Source organism: Natator depressus, chromosome 3 (assembly GCF_965152275.1).
Source record: "Natator depressus isolate rNatDep1 chromosome 3, rNatDep2.hap1, whole genome shotgun sequence".
NCBI classification, from domain to species: Eukaryota; Metazoa; Chordata; order Testudines; family Cheloniidae; genus Natator; species Natator depressus.
Genome location: NC_134236.1, coordinates 85840064 through 85863596, shown reverse-complemented (window position 1 = coordinate 85863596; position 23533 = coordinate 85840064). Strand labels below are relative to the sequence as shown.

Genomic DNA, 23533 nt, shown 5'->3' with positions numbered 1-23533 from the left:
TCTCCTAAATAAAACAAGTCAATGCAGTTGTTTATTATTACCATACTACTCATTTAGTATTACTCATTGCATTCACTGATACTTAGTACTACTCTAAAGGTGAAATTGTAAAAGGAAGAGCTGCCTATTTCAGCTATTTATTTTTTTATCACAACTGCATCTAAAATGATAGTACCATAGAGTAACAACTATATTTTTTGCTCAAACATGAGAATTCAAGAATAGTCCAGAAGGAAGATAGGCAGTCCTTAAGAAAAGCATGAAATAGAGAAGTTTACCAACCTGAAGATCCTACATGTTCAGACATGTTCCTTTCATCGTCTTCAATGCAGCCTCCTCCTGAGAATGAACACTTCTCATGACGACGTTTCATTTGGGCAACCAGGTCTTGAATTTCTTTGTTGCACTGTTTGCATTTTGCACACATGCCTGTCTTACCCACAAGTAGAGGAACTTCATTAAAATATTCCCAAACTGGGTCTCTTATGGTCTGCTGCCATTATAGGATTTCCCTTCTAGTGAGAGAATGGTATGGTAGATCTCAAAGCAATGAAGGCTACACTCACAGACCTCAAGACTTCAGGAACATGCTGCTCAGTTTCACTTTTGTTTCTACTGCCTGTTCGCCCTCACATTTATCTCCAGACTTCTCCTTCTCCAGATCTATTCCACTCCCAACCCTCTTCTATTCACTGAACTTTTTGAAACTTTGCACTTTTAGACAGAGGTAAGGGATTGCCTCTGTGTACACAAATTTGCGGAGGGACAAAAGGATTGAGGTCTGTTATTTCTCACCTCTCTATTTTTTTATTTTAAAACATTTTTGCTGTTAACAAGCATGTTATCGCTGGAGACACAAATCACAGTTTGAGAACTGCAAAACTAAGCATTTCTGATGATATCTTCTAGACTGAGCCCCGTTGGGTAGATAGAAAGAATAACCTAAATAATCTATACAGAAGCCCCTGGAACCCCATAAGATTGGGTCTCTAATCCATGAACTATTGGAACTCATTTGCAAAACTTCTTAAACATTACATTAATATATTGTCTAATACTACAGAATTAGAATTTATAAACCCTATTCCATAACGAGATATCTTTGAGCTATAACGTATCTTAATTAAAACTATCTTTAGATGGATTTTTTCCTCAAAGAGCATTTTATCAAAAAAATCCAATTTAAATAAAAAATTGTTTTAAAAAAATCATTGGTTTTTATCCACCCTGTATAGTAGGTGCTTGAATAAGACAGCCTGTACTATTAAGTTAGCTGTATGTCTACAGTATTGGCTTGCTTACCTTTTTTGCTCTGGTCTTATGCACTCAAAAGACAGCACAATCTCCTTCCACCTCTTATGTTTACCAGGTTTTTCAAAAGTGCACCATGGGCCTGATTTTAGTAGCACCCAGGCTGCTGGAAACTTGTGGCCAGCCCTTCCTCTAGCCAGCCCTCCTTGCCCCGCCCCTCCCCAAAGTCCAAACCCTGTAATACTGTCCAAAATCAGAAAAGCCTGATTTTATTGAAGTCAGACTTTTCTGGATTCCCATTTTTTGACAGAATCAATAGGGTTTTGATCAGAGGGGGTGACGAGCGGCCTGCCTGGGTGTACAGCTCAGCTAAGCATACAACCCTCTAGTAATTTAATACTTAAATGATACTGCTCCAAGAAAAGTTTCTGAATGTGTGTATACAAGAAAGAAAACCAGGAAGTACTGGATCAAACTTATAGTTCTCATTTATTTAAAGTTTTGGAAAACAGAAGAACAAATGACTAGTAAGTGAGCTGAGAGTCAACACCTACTTACTTAAAATTGATTTTTAAGGCCATGCCTACACTACCACTTATGCCATCCACAGGGATGTGAAAAACCCTGGGTGACAAGTTTCACCAGCCTAAGCACTCATGTGCACACTTATGTCGGTGGCAGAAGCAGACGTAACTACTGCTGCTTGTTGAGATGGTTTATTATGTCAACAGGAGCACTCTCTCCTCTCGTCACAGAGTGCCTACATGATCCATCGTACAGCAGGACAGCTGCATCGGTACAGCAATGCCTCTGTAAATTTGCTAGTGTAGACATGACCTAAGTGTTGCTGAATACCACGCCTGGGGACTGATGCAGGTACAGTTGAAGGTACACTAAGTTCTTCAGCCTGTGGCAGCCTGAAAAACAGTTTATGGGGAGCGGTGACCTTTTCATTTAGAGAAGGGAGTTTCTAGCCCTTATGGTTGTAGAGATGCTTCACATTTTTGAGGTTAAAGCAATGCACTGCTGCCTGTGTGAATCTGCAGACATGCCACTCTTACAAGGAAATGCATGCTATTCTCTGCAACGACCCAACCACAACCCCCAAGAGCAGCATGGATACCTCTGGGGAGTCAGAGTTCCAGGCCACCGCAGGCAACACTGAGGATGACAATTGGAGACAGACGAGCAGGGGATCCATTGTATAAGAATGGCCATAACGGGTCTGACTAAAGGTCCATCTAGCCCAGTATCCTGTCTTCTGACAGTAGCCAGTGCCAGGTGCTCAGAGGAAATGAACAGAACAGGTAATCAAGTGATCCATCCCTGGTTGCCCATTCCCAGCTTCTGGCAACAAGAGGCTAGGGCCACCATCCCTGCCCATCCTGCCTAATAGCCATGGATGGACCTATCCTCCAGGAACTTATCTAGCTCTTTTTTGAACCCTGTTATAGTCTTCACTTTTCAAAACATCCTCTGGCAAGGAGTTCCATCAGGCTGACCATGTGTTGTGTGAAAAAATACTTCCTTTTGTTTGTTTTAAACCTGCTGCCTATTAATTTCATCTGGTGACCCCTAGTTCTTGTGTTATGAGAAGGTGTAAATAACACTTCCTTATTTACTTTCTCCACACCACTCATGATTTTATAGACCTCTGTCTTATCCCTCCCCTACTCCCCAGTAGTCTTTTCCACGCTGAGAAGTCCCAGTCTTACTAATCTCTCCTCATACAGAAGTCGTTCCATACCCCAGTCATTCTTATTGCCCTTTTCCAATTCCAATATATCTTTTTTGAGATGGGGTGACCACATCTGCAAAACAGCACATGGCTGAGCGTGATTACAGGGAAGGAACTTCAGGTGAGTAAGTTAAATATTGTGGGGGGTGGGGGTCTTCATGTTCTTTTTTAATTTAAAAAACCAGTTGCAGTACAGTGGCTACCTGCTTCCCAGTGCGTGGACCAGCTAGGCAGAGGGTGCTCTGCAAAACATTGTTTATGTTCAGAGGGATGTCCTGTGAATCATCCACAGAGATCTCCAGAAAACTATCACTGAGGTACTTTAATCCACTGTAGAAGGTTTCTGGGGAAGGCTGCCTTATTTCTTCCACCATGGTAGTACACTTTCACATGCCACTCCAGTATTAATTTGGCAGGCATCATTGCAGTAGACAGCATAAGGACCCGGTCTGTACCTGGACACTTACAGCAGCTGTTCCCTTGCCACCTTTGTTACTTTCAGGAACATATCAGCTAGGGTTATCTACAGATGTTGGTAGTATTCACTTCAATTGCTTGACCCACGAACACTAGTGCCTGTGGGCCCCTCTTGTGTTTTTCCACCCCTTCCCCCATGCTTTACACTACATGGCTGTAGTCTGGGTGGCAGGGGTTGGCACTGCCCATGCAAACTGCAACCCTAGGGCAGACTGTGAAGAGGCAGGCCAAGGGCTGCTCTTGGGCACCCTGTCACCCTATGTGGGGCAGGTGGATGGTCCAAGCCTCCCACTGTGTCCCAGGCTGCTTGGGAAGCTAACGGTGCCCAGGTCCAGCTTCAGGACTGGACAGGGGGTGGTGCCTCAGGTCCTGGAGAGCAACAGTGGCAGGGGAAGAAAGGGAAAAGGTTTCAGGGGCCATAGGCTATCACATGCACAGACACATGCCCCTCATCACCTCAGCTTGCAGTTTGGGAAGGGGAATGCCAGACCCTGACCTCCAGACAATGTTCATGTTAGAAAGGGAAGGTGGCATGGCCCCCTGAGCACCTATGGTTTTGCTGCGGGTCATTCCCCCCACCCCCAGTACTGCTGCAGATGGTCCAGCACCCTTGCCCTACTTACCATAGCTAGGACAGCAAACAAGTTCAATGAATACCTTGTAGAAATGAAAATGTTCTGCTTTACACTTGCATGGATTCAGGGAAAGGATTTTTATATGGCAAGTTTGCACTGACAATGGTCCCTTTGTGCTGTGCCTGTTTTACAATTGAAAGTGTAGCCTTCATATCCTCCACACCAGAGGAGAGGGTCTCCCAGATAAGACAAAGGCAAAAGAGAATGCATGACTACATTTCATGAAATAATGAATACCTCTCAGACAGTGGAAACTGAGCAGAGGGCATGGAGGATTACGCTCACAGAAAAAATGGACATTATGAGCAGGAGAAAAGCCCATAAGAATGAGCATGGCACAGAGAAGGTGATGATGGGAATTCAGAAGGAACAAAGACATGTTGAGGCATCTGGTTGACCTACAGGAGAAAGCTAGAGGCTTGACTCCCTCTGCAGAACTGCATTCCAACATCACTGTACTACCCCTCCCCACACACATTCCACTAGGTGTGCGGGGCAAATGCAATATCCCTTCCACTCAGCCTCAGACAAGGGTGCACAGAATCACAGCCACACATACTGATTTTTAAAGAGATGAATGTGTTTTCCCCCTCCCCACTGTATTCCCATCTTTCCAAGGTTTAAGTCTTGGTCAATTTTTTTTTTTTTTTTTTTTTTGCACACATAGAAATGAAAAGTCCAGGTCTTGAAAACGAAATCTTTATTAATTCAAAGTGTGGGGAGGGAGGAATAGGGAAACTGAGGCACTGGGTGAGCACAACCTCACAAAGACCTGGAGTGGTGGATGGAAGTCAGGAGTCCTGGCTCCCATCCCTTCCACGCTCTAAGCAGTAACCCACACTCCCCTCACTCATGGCAGCCACTGTTCTAGCCCCCCCAACACAGATGAGTTATTGGGTAAATGCCCATTCCGCAGACATCAAGTACACGCCCCATTCGCCAGCAGTACCTTTGGAAGGCCAAGGCTGAATGGAATGTCTCCCCAGCAGCAGGTTGGGAGGCGGCTCTAGTGTTGCTAGTGGGTGGGGGCTGGGAGTTTTCAGAGCAAAGCAGCAGGTATTTTTTTCCAAGGTAACATCACTACATACACAGCAGTCACAGCAAGGTTCAGACTATTGGTAGGCACAACACAAAAGCATCACACATTACTGAGAGTCATTGTAACAGGCTGTGCTCGCCACAGTGGCGACTCCTGCTGGTTGCTCCGGGAATTAGCTCTGTCCACCAGCAGGGCATCATCCTCTTGTGGTGTCTCACTCTCCCTCACTGCTTCTCCATTGTCTCTGCTGTCTGTGGGGATCCGCATTGCCCCGGACCACGGCAGCCTCTTCAGGGCACGGCCCTCTGGCTGTGCTCCAACTCAGGTATCTCCCCCCTTCCGGGTGAACCAACAGTCCTTCGCCTGCCCTCTCACTGCAGTGGTGAACTGCAGCCCCTACTCCAGCCCTTGGCTTAGGGGCAAACTGCAATCCTTTGGCTGGCCACTTCCCTTGGCAGCCAGTGGGGCAAGGGGGGTGGGGGGGACAGACCCACCAGCTACTCTGTGCCCCAACCCAGGGACCCTATAGCAGGCAGCTGCTCACTGCCTCTTCTTCCTCTCTGCCACTACCTGCTTTCCCTGGGCCACTTTCCCATAGCCCCAGCACCTACTTGGCCCCTGTATCAAGACCACAGTCTGGGAGCCGGCCAGGCTGGAGCTCTGCTTGCTCCCCCAACCCTGCCCAGCACTGCTCTGTATCAGATACTTCTCTCTACAGGCAACCAGTCCTTATCCCTCAAGCTCCAGGAGACTCAGCTCCTCTCTTCCCTGCAGCCCTTCTTATAGGGCCCAGCCTGGCCCAGATTGGCTGCACCGTCACAGTCATTAATAAAATGGGTTTTCAAAGTCTCCCTGAGATATACTGCTCCAGGTCAGTGACTCTTCAAACGGCCAAAGGCACATTCAACCATTCTGCACTTACTGAGCCTATTGTTTAATAAATGAGCTAAGCAGGGTGACTTGGTATAAAAAAATCAGTTCCCAGGCAAATTCCAGAGCCATGAATAGAGGCAGAAAACAGTTATGGTAGGAGCTTAGAGAAAGTGAGATTTTTTCCTTCCAGGTCCCACTCAGATTTCAAGATGACCAGCAACAGAACAGCTGTGGTGACTTGCCACAGATGTGCCATGTTTTCTTTCCTGTCTGAAGTCAGAAGTGACTTCCTGTGCATAAAATGCAAGCTGGTGGCTGTGTTGGAGAAAGATTCTTAGATTAAGGGGCAAACAGAGACACTGAGGAGTTCCTAGATGCAAGAACCATCAGTACACCAGGTTCAAGAACAAAAGGACCTGGCCACCAAAGAATGAGAGAGAGGAAGTCAGGGGAGACCTAGCAGTGTGAAAGCATGAGAAGAGGTCGCAGTGGTGTTCTACACAGCTGGGGACAGATTAAGATGGGCAGGCTGTGGCTACCAGAGAAAAGAGGACTAGGAGGAATTCCACACAGCTAGCAGTTTCCAATCGATACCAGGTCCTCAACATGAAAACTGTGGAAGATACCTCAAGATCCAGCTGGTCCAAGGGAATATACGGGACACCATCTAACCCTGTAGATGATCGCTCAACTCAACCTGTAAGAAAAAAAATCAAGTTTGCCTAAGAAGAGTTCTCCAACTGTCTAAAGATGACAGACTATTCTTGTTGGGGATTCACTGTTTGGAAGAACTGAGAAAAACATTCTGCAAGGCACAGGAGGACAACAGGATGGTGTGCTGCCTTTCCAGAGCCAAAACATGAGACATCACTAACAATGAATAGGATTCTCAAGTTAATGGGCAAGGATCCATTTGTGATGGTTCATATCACTAATGACACTATTGTGGGATATCACAGATCACAAAAAGACTTCAGGGTACTCGGAAGGGTGCTGAAGGAGAAGAATTTCCAAGTGATCACAGTTTCTTCCTGTCCTGCGAGTAAAGGAAGACAAGGCAGAAGACTTTGGAAGTGAAGTACTAGCTAGGTAAGTGGTATAGATGTTTGATATTGTGGAACACTGACCACCTTCTATGGTAAAAGGAGACTGCATAGTTTAGATGACCTCCATCTCAGTAGAAAGCGAACCAATCTCCTAAGAGACAAGCTGGCCAGAGGGAAGATATAAGCACTCATTTACCACAAAATCAAGATGCTGCAACAAAATTAATCAAGGAACCAAAGGACATGAAGAAATTCTTCATTTGCCTATATACCAATGCCAAGAGCATGGGTAACCAGATGAATTGGAACTGGAATTGGAACATTTAGGAACATAAATTCAACCTAATTGGTATTACTAAAACCTGATGGGGAATGATCTCCATGACAGGATTATTTAAATCAATGGTTGTAACGTATTTAGAAAGGATCAAGTGGGCAAAAACAGGAATGGGAGTGGCACTCTGTCAAAAAATGTTTTGGGAGTCACTGAACTTAGAAAATGATTTTGAAAGCTTGTGGATCAACATCCTAACAGATAAAGTACAAGGTGTGTACTGGTTGGCATCTGCTACAGACCACCAAATCACACCAGGGAATAGGATGACTAGCTCCTTAAACAACTATCTATCATGTGTAAGAAAAAAAGCTGTGTGATCATAGAGGACTTCAAAACATATGTTGGACATATGATACACCAGTACTAAATCACCCACAGAATATCTAATTAGAGATGACAATTTCCTAACTCAAAAAATGTTGCCTCGAACAGAGGGGAATTCTACACTAGACCTTATCTTGAGGGATAAAGAGGAACTAATCACACAACTAAGAGCTAACTGTAGTTTAGGTACAAGTGATAACTTAATCACATTTATAAAGTACAAACAAAATGAAGTCCAAACCAGTAATATATATGGTTCTTGAAAATGTCAGTTTCACAAAGCTGAAAACTACTGAGCCTAATTAGTTGGAACAAATTAATAGGAAAAAAATGTGAATGATAATTGCAAACCGTTTAAGGACTTTACTAGAGGTCTGAAAAGCCACACACAAGGAAGAAGACTATTGGTTAAAAACAATCTAGTTTAGAAGGGAAACAAAGTGAGCTATAAAAAACATAAAACAAATGGAAGAAAGGGGAAGATGACAGCATAAATATAAATCAGAAAATAGGAACTGTTAGCAAATTGATAAGATAATCAAAGGAACAAGGAAAAATCTTTGGCCACCAGAGTTAAGGATAATAAGGAGCTTAAAATTAAAACAAAGAATGCTAACAGCATTGGTCCATTACTAGATGGAAATGGCAAAGTTATCAAAACAGAAAAGTCAGAAGTGTTCAATAAATATTTGTTTTGTATTTGGGAAAAACAGATGAAATAGTCATATGTTAACACTTTCATTCTACTAGCATCCCTGGAGGATGTTAAACAGCAGCTACTAAAGTTAAAAATGTTTAAATCAGTAAGTCCAGATAACTTGCATCCAACAGTTTCAAAAGAGCTGGCTGAGGAACTTGCTGGACCATAATGTTTATTTTCAATACGTCTTGGAACACTGGAGAAATTCCAAAAGATTACAAAAAAGGTAAATAATGGCATAACGTTAAGAAGGGTAAAGGAAATGACCCAGGTAATTATAGGCCTGTCAGTTTGACACTGATCCAGGGTAAGATAACAGAATGGCAGATACTAGACTTGATTAATAATCAATTAAAGGAGGGTAATATAAGTAATGCTAATCAACTTGAGTTTATGAAGATGGATTCTTTCTAACTTGACTTTTTTTATATGAGACTACAAGTTTGGTTAATAAAGGTAATAGTGTTGATGTAATAAACTTTTGTAAGGCATTTGACTTGGTACTGCATGACATTTTGATTAAAAACTAGAATGATAAAATTAACAGGGCACACATTAAAAGCTGGCAAATAGCTCTCAAAATGTAGTTGTAAATGGAGAATCAGCATTTAGAGGGTGTTTCTAGAGGGGTCCCACTGGGATGAGTTCTTGGTCCTATGCTATTTAACATTTTTAGAAGTGACCTGGAAGAAAACCAAAATCCTTGAAAGTTTGCAGATGACATATTAGGGGAGCGGTAAAATAAGGAAAGAAGACAGGTCACTGATACAGAGCAAGCCAGATTGCTTGGCCTCAAGCAAACTATGTTTTAATATGGCTAAATATAGACGCATCTAGGAACAAAGAATGTAGGCCATATTTAAAAGATGGGGGACTGTATCCTGGGAAGCAGTGACTCAGAAAAACATTTAGGGGTCATGGAGAAGGATGAGCTGAACATGAGTTCCCAATGAGAGACTGTTGCCAAAAGGGCTAATGCAATCCTTGAATCCATGAGCAGAGATTATTTTACCTCTATATTTGGTACTGGTGCGACCACTGCTGAACACTGTATCCAGTTCTGGTGTCCATAACTCAAGGAGGATCTTGATAATTTGGAGACAGTTCAGAGAAGAGGCATGAGGATGATTAAAGGATCAGAAAACACGCCACAGATTGAGCTCCTTGCATCTATCACTATATCTTAAAGAGAAGATTAAGGGGTAACTTGGTTACAGTCTAGAAGTACCTACATGGAGAAAAAATATTTGATAATGGGCTCTTCCACCTAGCAAAGATAACACAATTCAATGACTGGAAGTTGAAGCTAGACAAATTCAGACTGGAAATAAAGCACTGATTTTAACAGTGAGAATAATTAACCATTGGAACAATTTACCAAGGGTCATGGTAGATTCTCCATTTCCAGATGTTTTTCTAAGATATGCTCTAAAAATTATTTTGGGAAAGGTTCTACGGCCTGGATTGTACAGGAGATCAGACTAGATGATCACAATGGTCCATTCTAGCCTTGATATCTATGAAACAGTCTTGTATTTGGGCAGGATTGGTATTTTCACTGATTGTGCCTAAGCAACACAGCAGCCTTGTGACTAGAATCAAATCTATTATACCACAAAAGCCATTTGGACTTGTCACTCAATTCACCAGAAAGCTTTGGCAGCAAAGCAATGCCAGCAGAACGGACAACGGTACTTGACAAGGCTTTGAAGTTTACAACTTTCACCAGGTAAATGCATGCCTCTACTTTAAGAAAGGAAATAGGCACTCAGCAGCAGCTCGTCTTCCACACTGGTATTTTCTGACTTTCACAAGGCGAAGTTCTGAACGGTGTGTTTAAGCTCAAAGAACCAAGGATTTTTCCTTGCTGAATGTAGATCAGCCCTTGCAGAACACTTATCAGTGAAGTGCTACTTTATTCTGAAAGTTTATCTGCAGAGGCAGAATATGGCATGGGTTCTTAACCTATGATTACAAACAGGTGTTTGAGTTGTGACCACCAAGCCATTTTTGTATTGCTAACTGGGAAGGAGGGGGAGTCCCAGTATGGCAAAGGTTCAGAATGACTGCACTAAGGGCTTGCATATGCCAGAGACTTTTGCACGAATGTAACTATAGCTACACCAATATAACCCCCCCACTACTATACTGAATCAGCATAAAAGTGATTTGCACCAATACAGATCAATTTGGAGGTAAGAGACTGCTGTAGGTTGCTTTTTATTTACATTATTGTAACATTTATAGTAGGAGACTACAATGTGCAGAAGTCTCTGTTGTAGACAAACCCTATGATGAATCATCTTCAGAAGACAAGTTTAAGACTAGGTTTTGCATACAGCTTCATTCAACTTCAAGTTAATCAAACAACTAGGCAACTGATTTTTGCTGACCCTAAGGTAGCAACTTAAAATGGATTTCACTCTATGTCACACTCTGCCACAAGATTTTGTTTATTACAGGACACTCAATTACCAGATCACTTATATAAAGATGCCCCTGCCCATCCAGAACTATGTTTTAACTAGTTCACTAGCAGATTAAGCATGGTTCACTGGGAGAATTCATACAGCAATGACCAGGGCAGTCAGGCTGTACTGCTTTGCATTATTGCCTGTCAGATGATTATGCTCAGCAATCGGAAAGCAGGAACATGGAGGCTGGCTAAATGAACAGGGTCAGCAGTCTGATAATAAGGACATTCCTATCCAGACATTTAAAATCCAAGGTGAAATCCTGTAATGCAGACCAGCTATCTACTGAATAGGTAGTTATGAAACTATTTTCTAGAATAATGCACCATTTACAATTGTATTTTTCAATGTGTAAAAGCTAAAGGGACATCAACTTAGAAATATCTGTCAGATGTTTTCCTACTTGATTAAAAGTAATGCATAGAGTTTTTTTAATGCAGCAACAGGCAAGATATTTTTAATTTGAGAAAAGGGAAACTCAAAAATTGTCAGGAGGTTTAGGAAGCCCAGAACACGAAGCTACTTTTAACTTAATTTTAAGCTGACTAGATTTCATATTGCATGTCCCTTTGCACTGTTTGTTCTATATTTTACCCAATGTTTAAAAGTCAGCTTAATCTTTTAAATACTTTTTAGTTTTTTCCTGAACATGAAGTCTTCTTAGTTGATGCACCAACTCGGCTATGTTGTGAAAAAGTGACTTATTTTTCTTTGAGTCAAACAAATGTCTGAGTAACATCTGAATGATGGATTTAAAAATAGTAAGAATCCAGACTTTCTTCAGACTTTTGAAAGAAGAAAAGTTTGCATGGAAGCAACATTTTCATCTTAAGTTGCTAAACAATTTGAATAAATGCTATTTTAAGAATGCTCTGTTGTAGCCTGTAAATGCATATTGCTACTATAAAAGCTAGTTGAATAGGAACAATATTACAAACAGACCAGTCATAGTTAAATACAAACAGTACTTAAGATTCTACCTGTACCAAGTAGTATGAACCTGTGCATAATGTAGTTAGTGTCTTATTGCTTCCACTATGGGTTACTAATAACCTTAAAATTTACCAGTGGTGTCAGATTTTTATTTTAAACCCGCAAATATTAACTGTTAGGGCCCATTCTGGAATTCCCACTCATGTGAGTGGTCTATTTATGCACAGGTAGTTCAACTGAAGTCAAAGGGACAACTTTCATGAGTGTTATCACATTCAGACCTTAATTGCCCAGAAGAAACAGCACCCCTACAACAAAACAGGATCCGTGTAGTTGTTCCCCTGTTTCATACAGAACTTGATGACAGGATGGACTGATTTAAAAATCAAAATTTAAATTACCAATTTTAATCATGATTTCAAACAGCAAGCAAGAAATCTCGATTTAAATAAATTTTAGTTATTTTACACATTTTATTCAGTTATTTTTCTAAAGAAAGGTTGATTCTCACTGGTTGGTAACCTTTAAAAGGGGTTTATCTACAAATAAATACATCCTTTACACTAAACTTGACATCTTGCTAACCAGGAGGATGCACTACATCTACACATGTATTTAGACAACTATATAGCTTAATTTACATTTATTCAGATTCTTAATTTTTACCTTTTTATTCAATGAGAAAATGGTGAATGACTTACTAGATACTTTTTTATTTGTGATTTGTAAAAAAATTTGGATGGAAATTCAAATTTGATTAAAAATGCACAAAAACAGCATTTACTTTAAAGAAAACTACCTTAAATGTGGTGGATACATTTAAAAGTTTATCAAAACATGTTTTGCCTTTAAAACTGAAGTATTATTGAACTTATTATTTCTGGTCATCATGTCCTCCAAGATTTTACAACTAGCACATCTCATCCCCTCAAACCCTGTTTTTATTCCTAGATTGGAAAATAAAAACAAACCTTCAAGCTTTATAACTCAAATGATTTCTTAACTCTGAATGAACTAGTAATTGAACCAAACTGAATAAACTGAAGAGAAAATATTCCCTGCACACCTTCAGAAGAGGCAGTTACTCTGCTGTCAAAAGCAGGTTCAGCATTAAACTCTGCTTCCAGGTGCTTAGCCAACAACTTCCATCAGCAGTTCAGTGGTATAAATTTAAAACATCAGCTACAACATGTACTGCTTAATCATTTAAATTAAATACAAAAATAAATCATAGTAAGTTTAAGCCTGAATCAACTGCCAATTTCAAATTAAATCTGAAATAGTTTATATTTTTAATTTAAATAAAAAAATTCTTTTTTTTTAAAAATCCACCATGTTTGGTGTAAACAGTGCTGTTTTTAGCCATTACAGATTTCAGGTTCAAACTGTTTCATATACTGATTCAGAACTTAATTTCTCCTATTACTGAAGCTATGTAAATTGATACCACTTATGTTTGCCTGGTAGTTCAAAGTCCATACTTTATATTCCTTACACATTACCAGAATTTAAGTTGAGGCTACATCTGCAGAGAGTACAAGAGCATTCTAAAGCCAACAATTTAAACCTAGAAGCAAAGATTCACTCAATTTCTCAAACTGAAAAAAGTCCATCCAAAACATTAAATGGCAGCTAAGTAATTGCTTGCTTTAAGTAGGTTCATATCAGTGTGTGCAATGCAACTCTAGATAAAATAGTTTAATTGGCATAAACAGAACTGTCACCACTAAGACTATGTAGTTACAATTTCTTTTGGTATGGTCCGCTTTTTAATTTTTATTTCTATGGTAACTATACAGCTTTTAAACGGCGTATAACACATTTCAAAGGTCTTGGTGGTCAGAGAGCTGACCAGTCACATCATGCTAGCTATTCCTTATTTCAGTTGCTAAACGGCTCTAACATATAGCTGAAAGCACAAGCTTTCCTAATACTATTTTTCCATATATGCAGTTATTGTAGTTACCACAGGGATATGGTGCTATTTTGAATGTGAAGAGAGGTGGACCATCCAAAGGTAAATATGGTCCACACTGACATTTCCATCTAATCCAGTGCTCTCAAACTCAAATGACCACAAGGGCCACATGAGGACTAGTACATTGGCCCGAGGACCGCATCACTGACCCCCCCACCCCGCTGCCCCGCCCCCACTCCACCCCTTCTATGAGGCCCTGCCCCTGCCCCACCTCTTCCCAGCCCCCATTCCAACCCCTTCCCCGAAATCCCCACCCCCAACTCCGCCCCCCCGCCCCTAGAGGGTGCAGGAGGGGTGTTGGGTATGACAGGGGATTGAGGTGCAGGAGGGGGCTCAGGGCAGGGCATCTGGGTGCAGGAAGGGTGTGGGGTGCAGCAGGGGATTGGGGTTGCCCTGCCCCCTGTGCTGCTCTGGGAAGCGGCCGGAACCTGGGGGGGCCCACAGGGGTCTGTGTGTTGCCCTGGCCGCGCCTCCAGGCACCGCCCCCCACAGCTCCCATTGGCTGGGAACCGCTGTATTTTAGAGCAGGGCAAGCAGGCTAGAGCCGCTCTAGGTAAACGCTGGGGGGGGGGAGCGTGGGGAGCTGGCGGGCTGCGTGTTTGAGACCCCTGATCTAGTCAGACTGCCAGCATTCATGACATGAGAAAAAAAAGTAAACTTTTCTCAAGCACTCTTTACAAGGAAATGGACTTAATCTTTAGCAAAGCTCTGTGAGAATTCTAAAGATGAAGCACAAAGTTATGTAGGAAGCAAACTGTGTTCACTGTACTTTATACACGTGAAGATTTTGTACACCTCCCAGTAATCTGACAGTTCCACTTTTAGTTTCAAACCAAGTGGTGAAGACCACCACAGAATTTTAAAGCAGGCTTAAAAGTGTAGTATCACCAATGGAAAAGATCTTTCTGCAGAGAATAGGGCTGAATGCCCCAGAGTTATCTTAACTTATGACTGCTGCCTATTTTTGTCTTGCAGTGTCCATCAGAGCGTGAAGGGGCCAGTTTACAGTTAGTTGTAAGCATATTATAAAGAAATGTTTTTTAGTTATTTACTTCCAATTAACTAAAAGAATTTATATTTAACTATAATTTTAATAGAAGAGCAATGCTAACTTGTGAATATAGATGTTTGCAGAGAGAGTCTGATGTAAGCATTTCAGAAATTTGTATTGCTTTCACCAATTTAGTTCACATGTGACGATTTACTTTAACAGAAATAATTGTAATGGTATTATAATATTTAGATCACTGAGCATTTAAGTATAATTATGTATATAGATTTCTTCCATGAGGAAATTTTTATTTCACTTCTTTACATGATCTTGTTTGTCAAAGAGGAATTGCTACATATTTGGGACATGCCAACACAAACTTAAGTATAAGGAATTTTCAATTAGAGAAAACAGTATGCAGTACTGTTCAACATAAGATTTTAACTTATTTTCTTCAGAATCTCATTGTAATTAAGACCCACAAATCAAACCATAGAAATTCTTAAATCTTTGATTAAATTTTAGAAAGCGAGAAGTTTGACTGGCTGTTCAAAATACAGTTAGTAGCTATGATTTCATAAGTAAAAGTGAGCTTTAATAGGCTCTGAATAATTCCTTGAAAAGCAATGAACCATATTTAGAAATGACTTCCCAAAGTTATATGCATGAACATTAATTGCAGAAAGATATGAAATAAACCTCTTAAAAATTATTCTGGATCTCAGGGTTTCTCTGGATTTCAGGGTGGGTAGGAACAGTGTCTCCAGCCTCTTTGTTAGAAGCTGGGAATGGGCAACCGGCGGATGGATCACTTGATTACCTGTTCTGTTCATTTCCTCTGGGGCACCTGGCACTGGCCACTGTCAGAACACAGGATACTGGGCTAGATGTTCCTTTGGTCTGACCCAGTAGGGCCATTCTTATGTTCCTATCTTTACTACTCTAGAGTTATGGAGAAAAACGAAGAGTATAGAATGTACTTAAATAGACTGCTGAGCAGGGTGGATAAAAATCACTGATTTTTTTTTAAAAAAAATCAGTTTATTTAAATTGGATTTTGAGGGAAAAATCCATCTAAAGATCGTATTAATTAAGATGCATTATAGCGGAAAGATATCATCATGGAACAGGGATTATAAATTCTAATTCTATAGTGAGAGAATATATTCATGTAATTTTTAAGAAAAGTTTTCCAAATGAGTTCCAATAGTTCATGGATTAGGGACCCAATCTTATGGAGTTCCAGGGGCTTCTGTATAGATTTAGGTTATTCTTCCTATCTACCCAACAGGACTCAGTGCTCAGTCTAGAACAGTAATACTCAAAGTGGTGGTCCGTGGACCGGTACCAGTCCGTGAGCCATCGGCTGCCGGTCTACGCGCACATTGGAAAAAAAACTTGCTGGTCCCCCACATCAGATAGCTTGAGCAGCACTGGTCTAGAAGATACCATCGGAGATGCTTAGTTTTGCAGTTCTGAAACTGTGGATTTGTGTCTCCAGAGATAACATGCTTATTATCAGCGAAAATGTTTTTAAATAAATAAATAATACACAGAGGTGAGAAATAACAGACCTCAACCCTATTGTCCCTCTGCAAATTTGTGTACAGAGTCAATCCCTTACCTCTCTCAAAGTGCAAAGTTTCAAAAAGTTCAATGAACAGTCGACCTTTGGGGCGGAATAGATCTGGACAAGGAGAAGAAGTCCGGAGATAAATGTGAGAAGGGAAGCACAGGCAGTAGAAACAAAAGTGAAACTGTTTGAGCAGCATATTCCTGAAGTCTTGAAGTCTGAGTGTAGCCTTCATTGCTTTGAAATCTACCATACCATTCTCTCACTAGAAGGGAAAACCTGTAATGGCAGCAGGCCATAAAAGACCAGGTTTGGGAATAAGAACCATTCAAGAAATATATGTTTGCGGATGATGTTTTAAAGAAAGTCACACCAGTGAACTGGTGGAAGTCACTTAACCACTTGGATTCAGAGACTGCTTAAGTGATCATCTCACTTTTAACAGCAGTAGCGTCTTCTGCCAGCGGGAAGAGAATATTTTCTTCCTTTGGACTAATTCATTCCAAATTGAGAAATTGTTTGGGACCTGAAAGAGCAAGAAAGCTTGTTTTTCTTTTCCAGATTATGAACAAACAGGAAAATGAAGGTGAAGACAACTGAGTTAGCTGCAAAACCTGATTAAAAAAACTCGATTGTTTAATTCAAAAATTCATATGCTTGTTTTGTTAAAATATATGTTTGCTGTTGAAGGAAAAAAATTCAGAATACATCATGGTTTTAGTTAAACACAACAATTTATATATCTGTCTGGCGATGTTCTCCTAATACAGCATGGCAAGAAAATCCTCCAAATATTAATGATTAACCTGTTGAATTGGAGATATTTATGAAGTCATTGGGAGGTGAACTATCTGCTTCAATTACCTTTGGTAAATGAAATAACCAATCATTCATTTTCTGATATAGCTGTAAAACTAATATGAAAAATTTTCAAAATAAATCACTTGAAAAATGTATAGTGTGTACCTGCTAAAAATGAAGCCTACATCCGAGTAGTGAAAAATATGTATTAAGGTGATAACCAACAAGAATGCACTTTTATGTAGAAATCCATGATTAAACAGAGTCTTTCTGACTAGCGATTTAAACCATGATTTAAATCAAATCCACCCTTTTGCAGAGTGGCTATTGAACAGACAAGGGAAGAAGTCAGCATAAGTTTCCTCTCCATTTGATTCAATTGAAGAAAATAAACCATACAAATAAGTGAGCCTAGCTTCTTGAAGTGTAAATTTTAGGGCTTTATCTCCATACTTCTAGAACTATAGTTTGGCAAACAAGACCTTCTCTACATACAACTTGCACAGGTTTAACTAGTTTTACTGTTCTTTTTTAAATGAGATTTTCCAAGGCACAAAGAGCACTTAGATGCCCAGCTCCCATTGAAAGTCCGTACCCTGGCATGCCCCAAATGGAGTATGAGGGACAGGACATAGAATAGACCAGAGTACTCAGGGGGTCTGTGACTCCATGGTTCAGCTGCTATTGTACTTGAGTTTGCACTTGTTACTTGGTGAAACCTAAATATAGAACTCTCAACCAATTTGGTGTTTTTGCCCTGCTTCTTGACAGGCTGTCCTGTGGTTGGCACTCTGACCCATGAGCTACTCCAAAGAGCTTGACAGTATGTTTTCCAAATCAGAAGCTTTTCTCCACATAGGATGCTAGCCTGGATACAATCAATCCGATTCTTCCGGTAACCAGTTCTACCACCCTCTGAACATGTTTCAGAGTAACAGCCATGTTAGTCTGTATTCGCAAAAAGAAAAGGAGTACTTGTGGATCCCTCTGAACATGGGATGCCTTTCCTGAGCTGATCTGCAATGCCTCATGTGATTCAAATTATTAAGACCTACTTCTTCTGCAATAATCTGCAAGAAATTTGCCAATAATTGCTAGACAGAAAGGAAGTTAGGGAGATAGTTTCCTACATACAAAAGCCCTGGAACTAAAGTGCGCCAGTCATCATCCTGACCACTCTGCTTTGTATGTTGTATCTCCCTTTTCCCTTTCAGACAGTAAATACCTCAGAACAGGGACGGTTTACAGTACTCAACCTATTTTGTGCCACTACTGAAATATAAACAAACTTAGGTACATTAAGAGACCTGGTGTACATTAGCACTACTTCTCTCACAAGTGTCCATTTGCCTGAACTACTAAACAGTATGTAAACTGCATATCAGCTTTTTTCCATGCTCTTTCTATAGTACTAAAAGCATGTAAACATACTTAGAAATTAGTGATGAAAAATACATATCTACAACAAAGATTCACAACTGTAATTTCCTTCTGACCTCCAGCATCTGAACACATCACTTCAATGGCAGATCCTTCTGCTAACCACCTTTACAGTCCAAGCACTCAAAGGGAGTACACATGTTTAACTCTTGGCAGACACCCCTTCCCAGGCAACACAACACTGTATGGTGAGACAACCTAGAGTAGCACAAACCTCATGTGTGTCACGCCCAACACTGTTTAATCAAAGACCTGTGCCCAGCAGGTTTGTCTTAGATACTGCACTGACAAAACAGAGCACTCACAGCTCAGAGAGCTATCCCTACCACGTAAAGCAGAATAGTTTGAAGCACATGCACAGGAGAGACCCAGCCCTCTCCTCCCCCCTGCATGAGTGGGATGGAAGAAGCGCCAGCACATTCCTAAAATGCCCATTGGGTGACAGACCCAGACCCAAACCTCATTGGCTTGAATTTGTCAATGGCATAGGAGAAGCAGCCCGATGTTTGAGGGGTGGGGGGGGGGGAGGCTGAGCCAGGAAACTCACGTGTAATCGTGGTTCCAGCCACACTTCAGCACTGGGAGGTGGCTAATCCCTATCACCTGCCAGGCTGCCCCACAACCACAGACAGGGGATCCCCACAGATTAATATCTCCTGCGGGGGAGGGAGGCTTTCTGAACCCGCTCTGCGCATTACAGAGAGTTGGGGCTGCTGCGATAGCCACCATGAGGGAACCCCCAGCCCTGCCTCCACAGCAAAGAAAGACGACACGCTCGCTCCTTCCCTACTGCAGGCTCCGTGGGCGGGGGAAAGTAGTGAATACCCACTCTTGGGAGGGTCTGGACACAGGTGATAGCCCACGCCGGTCTACGGGCAGCTCACCCCTTTCTCCTCACTCCGGTCGCTTGGCAGCAGGGGACCCCGCCATAAAGGCGGCTCCCTCCTGGGTTTCGTTATCAGGGGAAGGGCCAGGCGCTAACCGAATCCCTGACTCAAGCCGCAGGGAGCGCACGAGGCAGCAGCCCCTGCAGCTGCGGCCCCTCCGCGTGCGCGGGGCCGCGGGCACCACTGCGACACTTGCCCCCGCTACACCCCTGCCCCGCTGCCCCCGCGGCTCCCCTGGCCCGTCACCACATGTTGCCAGCAGGGCCTTACGGGCTCCACGCGGTGGAGGCGGGTGTCATGGCTCCTGCGCAGAGGCCGGTCGCTGACTAGCACCTTCGCCGGGCCCGGGCGCGCTCTCCTGCACCCAGCGGGGACCGCGCCGCGGGCGGGCTGTGAGCGAGGCGCTGCCCGGGGCCCCTGGAGGGCGGGGAAGGTCACACTCTGCGTGAGGCTGGAGCGGGCAAGGTCAGGCCGGCGGGGACTCGGAGCCAGGCCGGCACCCCGGGCACGCACAGGCCGCGCCTCAGGCCGGGGACGGTTACCGCTCCCCGCCCTCCCCGGAGCCTCACCCGGGAAAGCGCCAGGCGCGCCCCTCCCCCCAGCCCAACCGCACCCCGAAGCGGCTCGCGGCGCCCACCGGCGACAGCCCGGCTCCCCTCCGCCCGCTCCCAGCGCGCCAACCTGGGGATGGTGCGGAGATCGCCGGACCCCTTGCTCTGGTGCGGCTCCTGCGCCGAGGACTGCTCCCGGGCGAACCACACCTCCAGCAGCTTCTCGGTCCCTTCGAAGAAGTGTGCACCGTTCTCCTCCATTGCGCGACAACTCGGCAACCAACAACCACAGAAATTAACCCCAGCCCGGCGGCCGCCCCGGCGGCTGCTGCACGGGCCGCGAGTCACCTTCCAGGGGATAACGTTATGTGACCCTTCAACAAAACCAACAACAGCGAAACCGCCTGGGTGCGCGGCGGCTGCGGCGTGAGCGCGGGGGTTACAGTCCGGGCGGGCGGGCGCGGGGCAGGCGAGGCGGTTCGGTTCCTTGTATTCCGTATGTTCCCCTGTTGCAGAGAAGAGCGTAGAGCGAGCGCTAGCTAATGTCGCCGGCCATACTGTGTAAGCGAGGGGGCGCCGCGCACGCAGCCGCTTTTATACCCGCACAGGTAACAGGGAACTGGCCGCCGAGCGCGCCCATTGGACAAGCGCCTCTCGGACCCGCACTCTCCCAGCCCCCATTGGACACCGCACCTGCCTGTCAACCGCCTCGGCCTTGTTCGACTCCGCCCTCAACAGTCGCCCGCCCAGCGAGAGCTCGTGAGATCGACACGGGGAAAGCAGGAGTATGTGCGGTGTGAGGAGCATAAGGGGGCGTCTGGGGCTCGAGCGGAGGGCGGTGAGAAGGTGTTTAAGAGTGAGGTGTGCGGTTGGGGATGTCACTGTTCCTGAGAAGGGAGAAGTGTGACACAAGCTACTTGTGTGAAAGAAAGGGGAGGGGGGGAAATAAGGGAGAAAGTGTAGTTTTTTCAACGTGGTGCAAACCCCAGAGCATTAAACTAAATCAGCATTAGCCAGTTGTAAACAGATGTAAGTGTGTCTACAGAGGGGCATGCACCAGTTTAACTAAAACAACTTAACTACATTTAATTTAAAAATTGATTTAAGTGAAAATAGTGCAACTTTTGTGGGCAGACATGGCAGTGGTATAAGAAATAGCCTGTGTCTGAGAGAGAGAAACAACAGTGATAGTGCAATGGAAAACGTCTGTATGTGAAAGAAAAGGGGGTGATTGCATATGGATGAGGCCTTGTCTACACACAAAAGTAGTGCAGGTTTAACTAAATCTTTTTTTTTTAATTGGTAAAGTATCAACTTAAGGTAAATTGATATAAGGTACTCTTAAACCGATGTAAATGTCCATGCAGAGCAACTACACCAATTTAATGAATACAGTTTCTAAGCTAATTTAGTTAATACAGTACAATTTTTGCATATAGACAGGGCATGGGAGAGTGAGCGAGCAAAATACAGTACAGAGATAATAAGATGATGGTGATACAGAGGGTACAATATTTGCTTGTGATATGGCCCTTTTATGTTGCTCTGTATGTGCAAAGGGGTTGTAAAGCCACTTATCTGGGCAGCTGGGATTTCCTCCTGTGAGAAAGTTCCCAGGTCAGGAACTTGTAGCACTACTTTCAGAGTAACAGCCGTGTTAGTCTGTATTCGCAAAAAGAAAAGGAGTACTTGTGGCACCTTAGAGACTAACGAATTTATTTGAGCATAAGCTTTCGTGAGCTACAGCTCACTTCATCGGATGCATACTGTGGAAAATACAGAAGATGTTTTTATACACACAGACCATGAAAAAATGGGTGTTTATCACTACAAAAGGTTTTCTCTCCCCCCACACCACTCTCCTGCTGGTAATAGCTTATCTAAAGTGATCACTCTCCTTACAATGTGTATGATAATCAAGGTGGGCCATTTCCAGCAAAAATCCAGGGTTTAACAAGAACGTCTGAGGAACAGTGGGGGGGAAAGGAATAAACAAGGGGAAATAGGTTACTTTTTATAATGAATCAACCATTCCCAGTCTCTATTCAAGCCTAAGTTAATTGTATCCAATTTGCAAATTAATTCCAATTCAGCAGTCTCTTGTTGGAGTCTGTTTTCGAAGTTTTTTTGTTGAAAGATAGTCACTTTGAGATCAGAAATCGAGTGACCAGAGAGATTGAAGTGTTCTCCGGCTGGTTGAGGAATGTTATAATTCTTGACATCTGATTTGTGTCCATTTATTCTTTTACATAGAGACTGTCCAGTTTGCCCAATATACATGGCAGAAGGGCATTGCTGGCACATGATGGCATATATCACATTGGTAGATGTGCAGGTGAACGAGCCTCTGATAGTGTGGCTGATGTTATTAGGCCCTGTGATGATGTCCCCTGAATAGATATGTGGGCACAGTTGGCAACGGGCTTTGTTGCAAGGATAGGTTCCTGGGTTAGTGGTTCTGTTGTGTGGTATGTGGTTGCTGGTGAGTATTCACTCTGTAGTTCTATGCCAACCACCATTTTGCACCTTTCTGATATAGAGAGCATGACCCCCCGGCTGCATGGTCAGAGTGGCTCCACATTCCAGCTATCCCAGCCTGCCAGAACATTACCTTGGGTTAATAGGCAGCTGGATGCTAGCAACCACCAGCCCCAGAACACAGGGAGCACAAAGGTAGCATAAAGCCACCTTTGCCCTTGCCCATTTCTGTCCCGTACTGAGTATACCTCGCTCAGAACGAAGAACCAGTTCCAAAGGGGAGCGATGAAAGAATATCCATGTTTTAGCATGAGGAAAAGAATATGGACAAATTCCACATACTGCTTCAGCCCCTTTATATCATTCTGGTAGAAAAAATGGGCTGTATAGTATGTAGAATCTACCTCTGGCGAATACTCCCCATGTACAGGGGTTTCTCATTTTGTGTATAGCCGGCTGAATGGCTATTTTTCAGCTGCTGAAAGAAATTGTGTACATGTGTGTGAGGGAACAAAAACCGTAACGTGTTGGGTGGAGGGCTTCCTCTGCTAGACACAGTTCAGTTATACTGTTGACTGATTTGCTGATTCTCTGTATCACATATTTCCAAGGACACTTTAAAAGGATACAGATAAAAAAAACTAGTTGTTGCTGATCTAATCTGTGCACATAAGGAATGAATGACTTTCAAGATATTTGACCAGTTTCTAGGCAAAAGTGTTCATTGTTATTATGTATCTGTACTACTCCCAGCCTAGCACTGACCTCCCACATTCATCTTGATTTAGCAGCCTTGGTTCTCTCATTTCACTTACATACAAGGCAGTAACCACAGCCAGCTCCCTGCTTCAGGGGGTCAAATGTTAATAGTCAAAATTTCTCTCTGCAAATACAAGTTGTTCATTTACCTTATGGAAATTATGGTTTGTTTTTATGTCTGTTGTAACTAGCAATGATAATTAGCAAGTAAGTACGAGAACTATCTATTGTTAGTGTCTACATCTAAA

At 42.9% G+C, this 23533-nt stretch overlaps 1 protein-coding gene across 1 annotated transcript in view; it reads right to left on the bottom strand.

The window, feature by feature from the left end:
* The window catches only part of AMD1 (adenosylmethionine decarboxylase 1), a 42714-nt gene extending 22105 nt beyond the window's left edge, over positions 1 to 20609 (bottom strand). The window contains exon 1 of the mRNA XM_074946898.1: positions 20179 to 20609. Within this exon, the coding sequence (XP_074802999.1) occupies positions 20179 to 20309 (131 nt within the window). The 5' untranslated portion in view covers positions 20310 to 20609. The remainder of the gene's footprint in view (positions 1 to 20178) is intronic.
* Positions 20610 to 23533: the final 2924 nt, after the last annotated feature.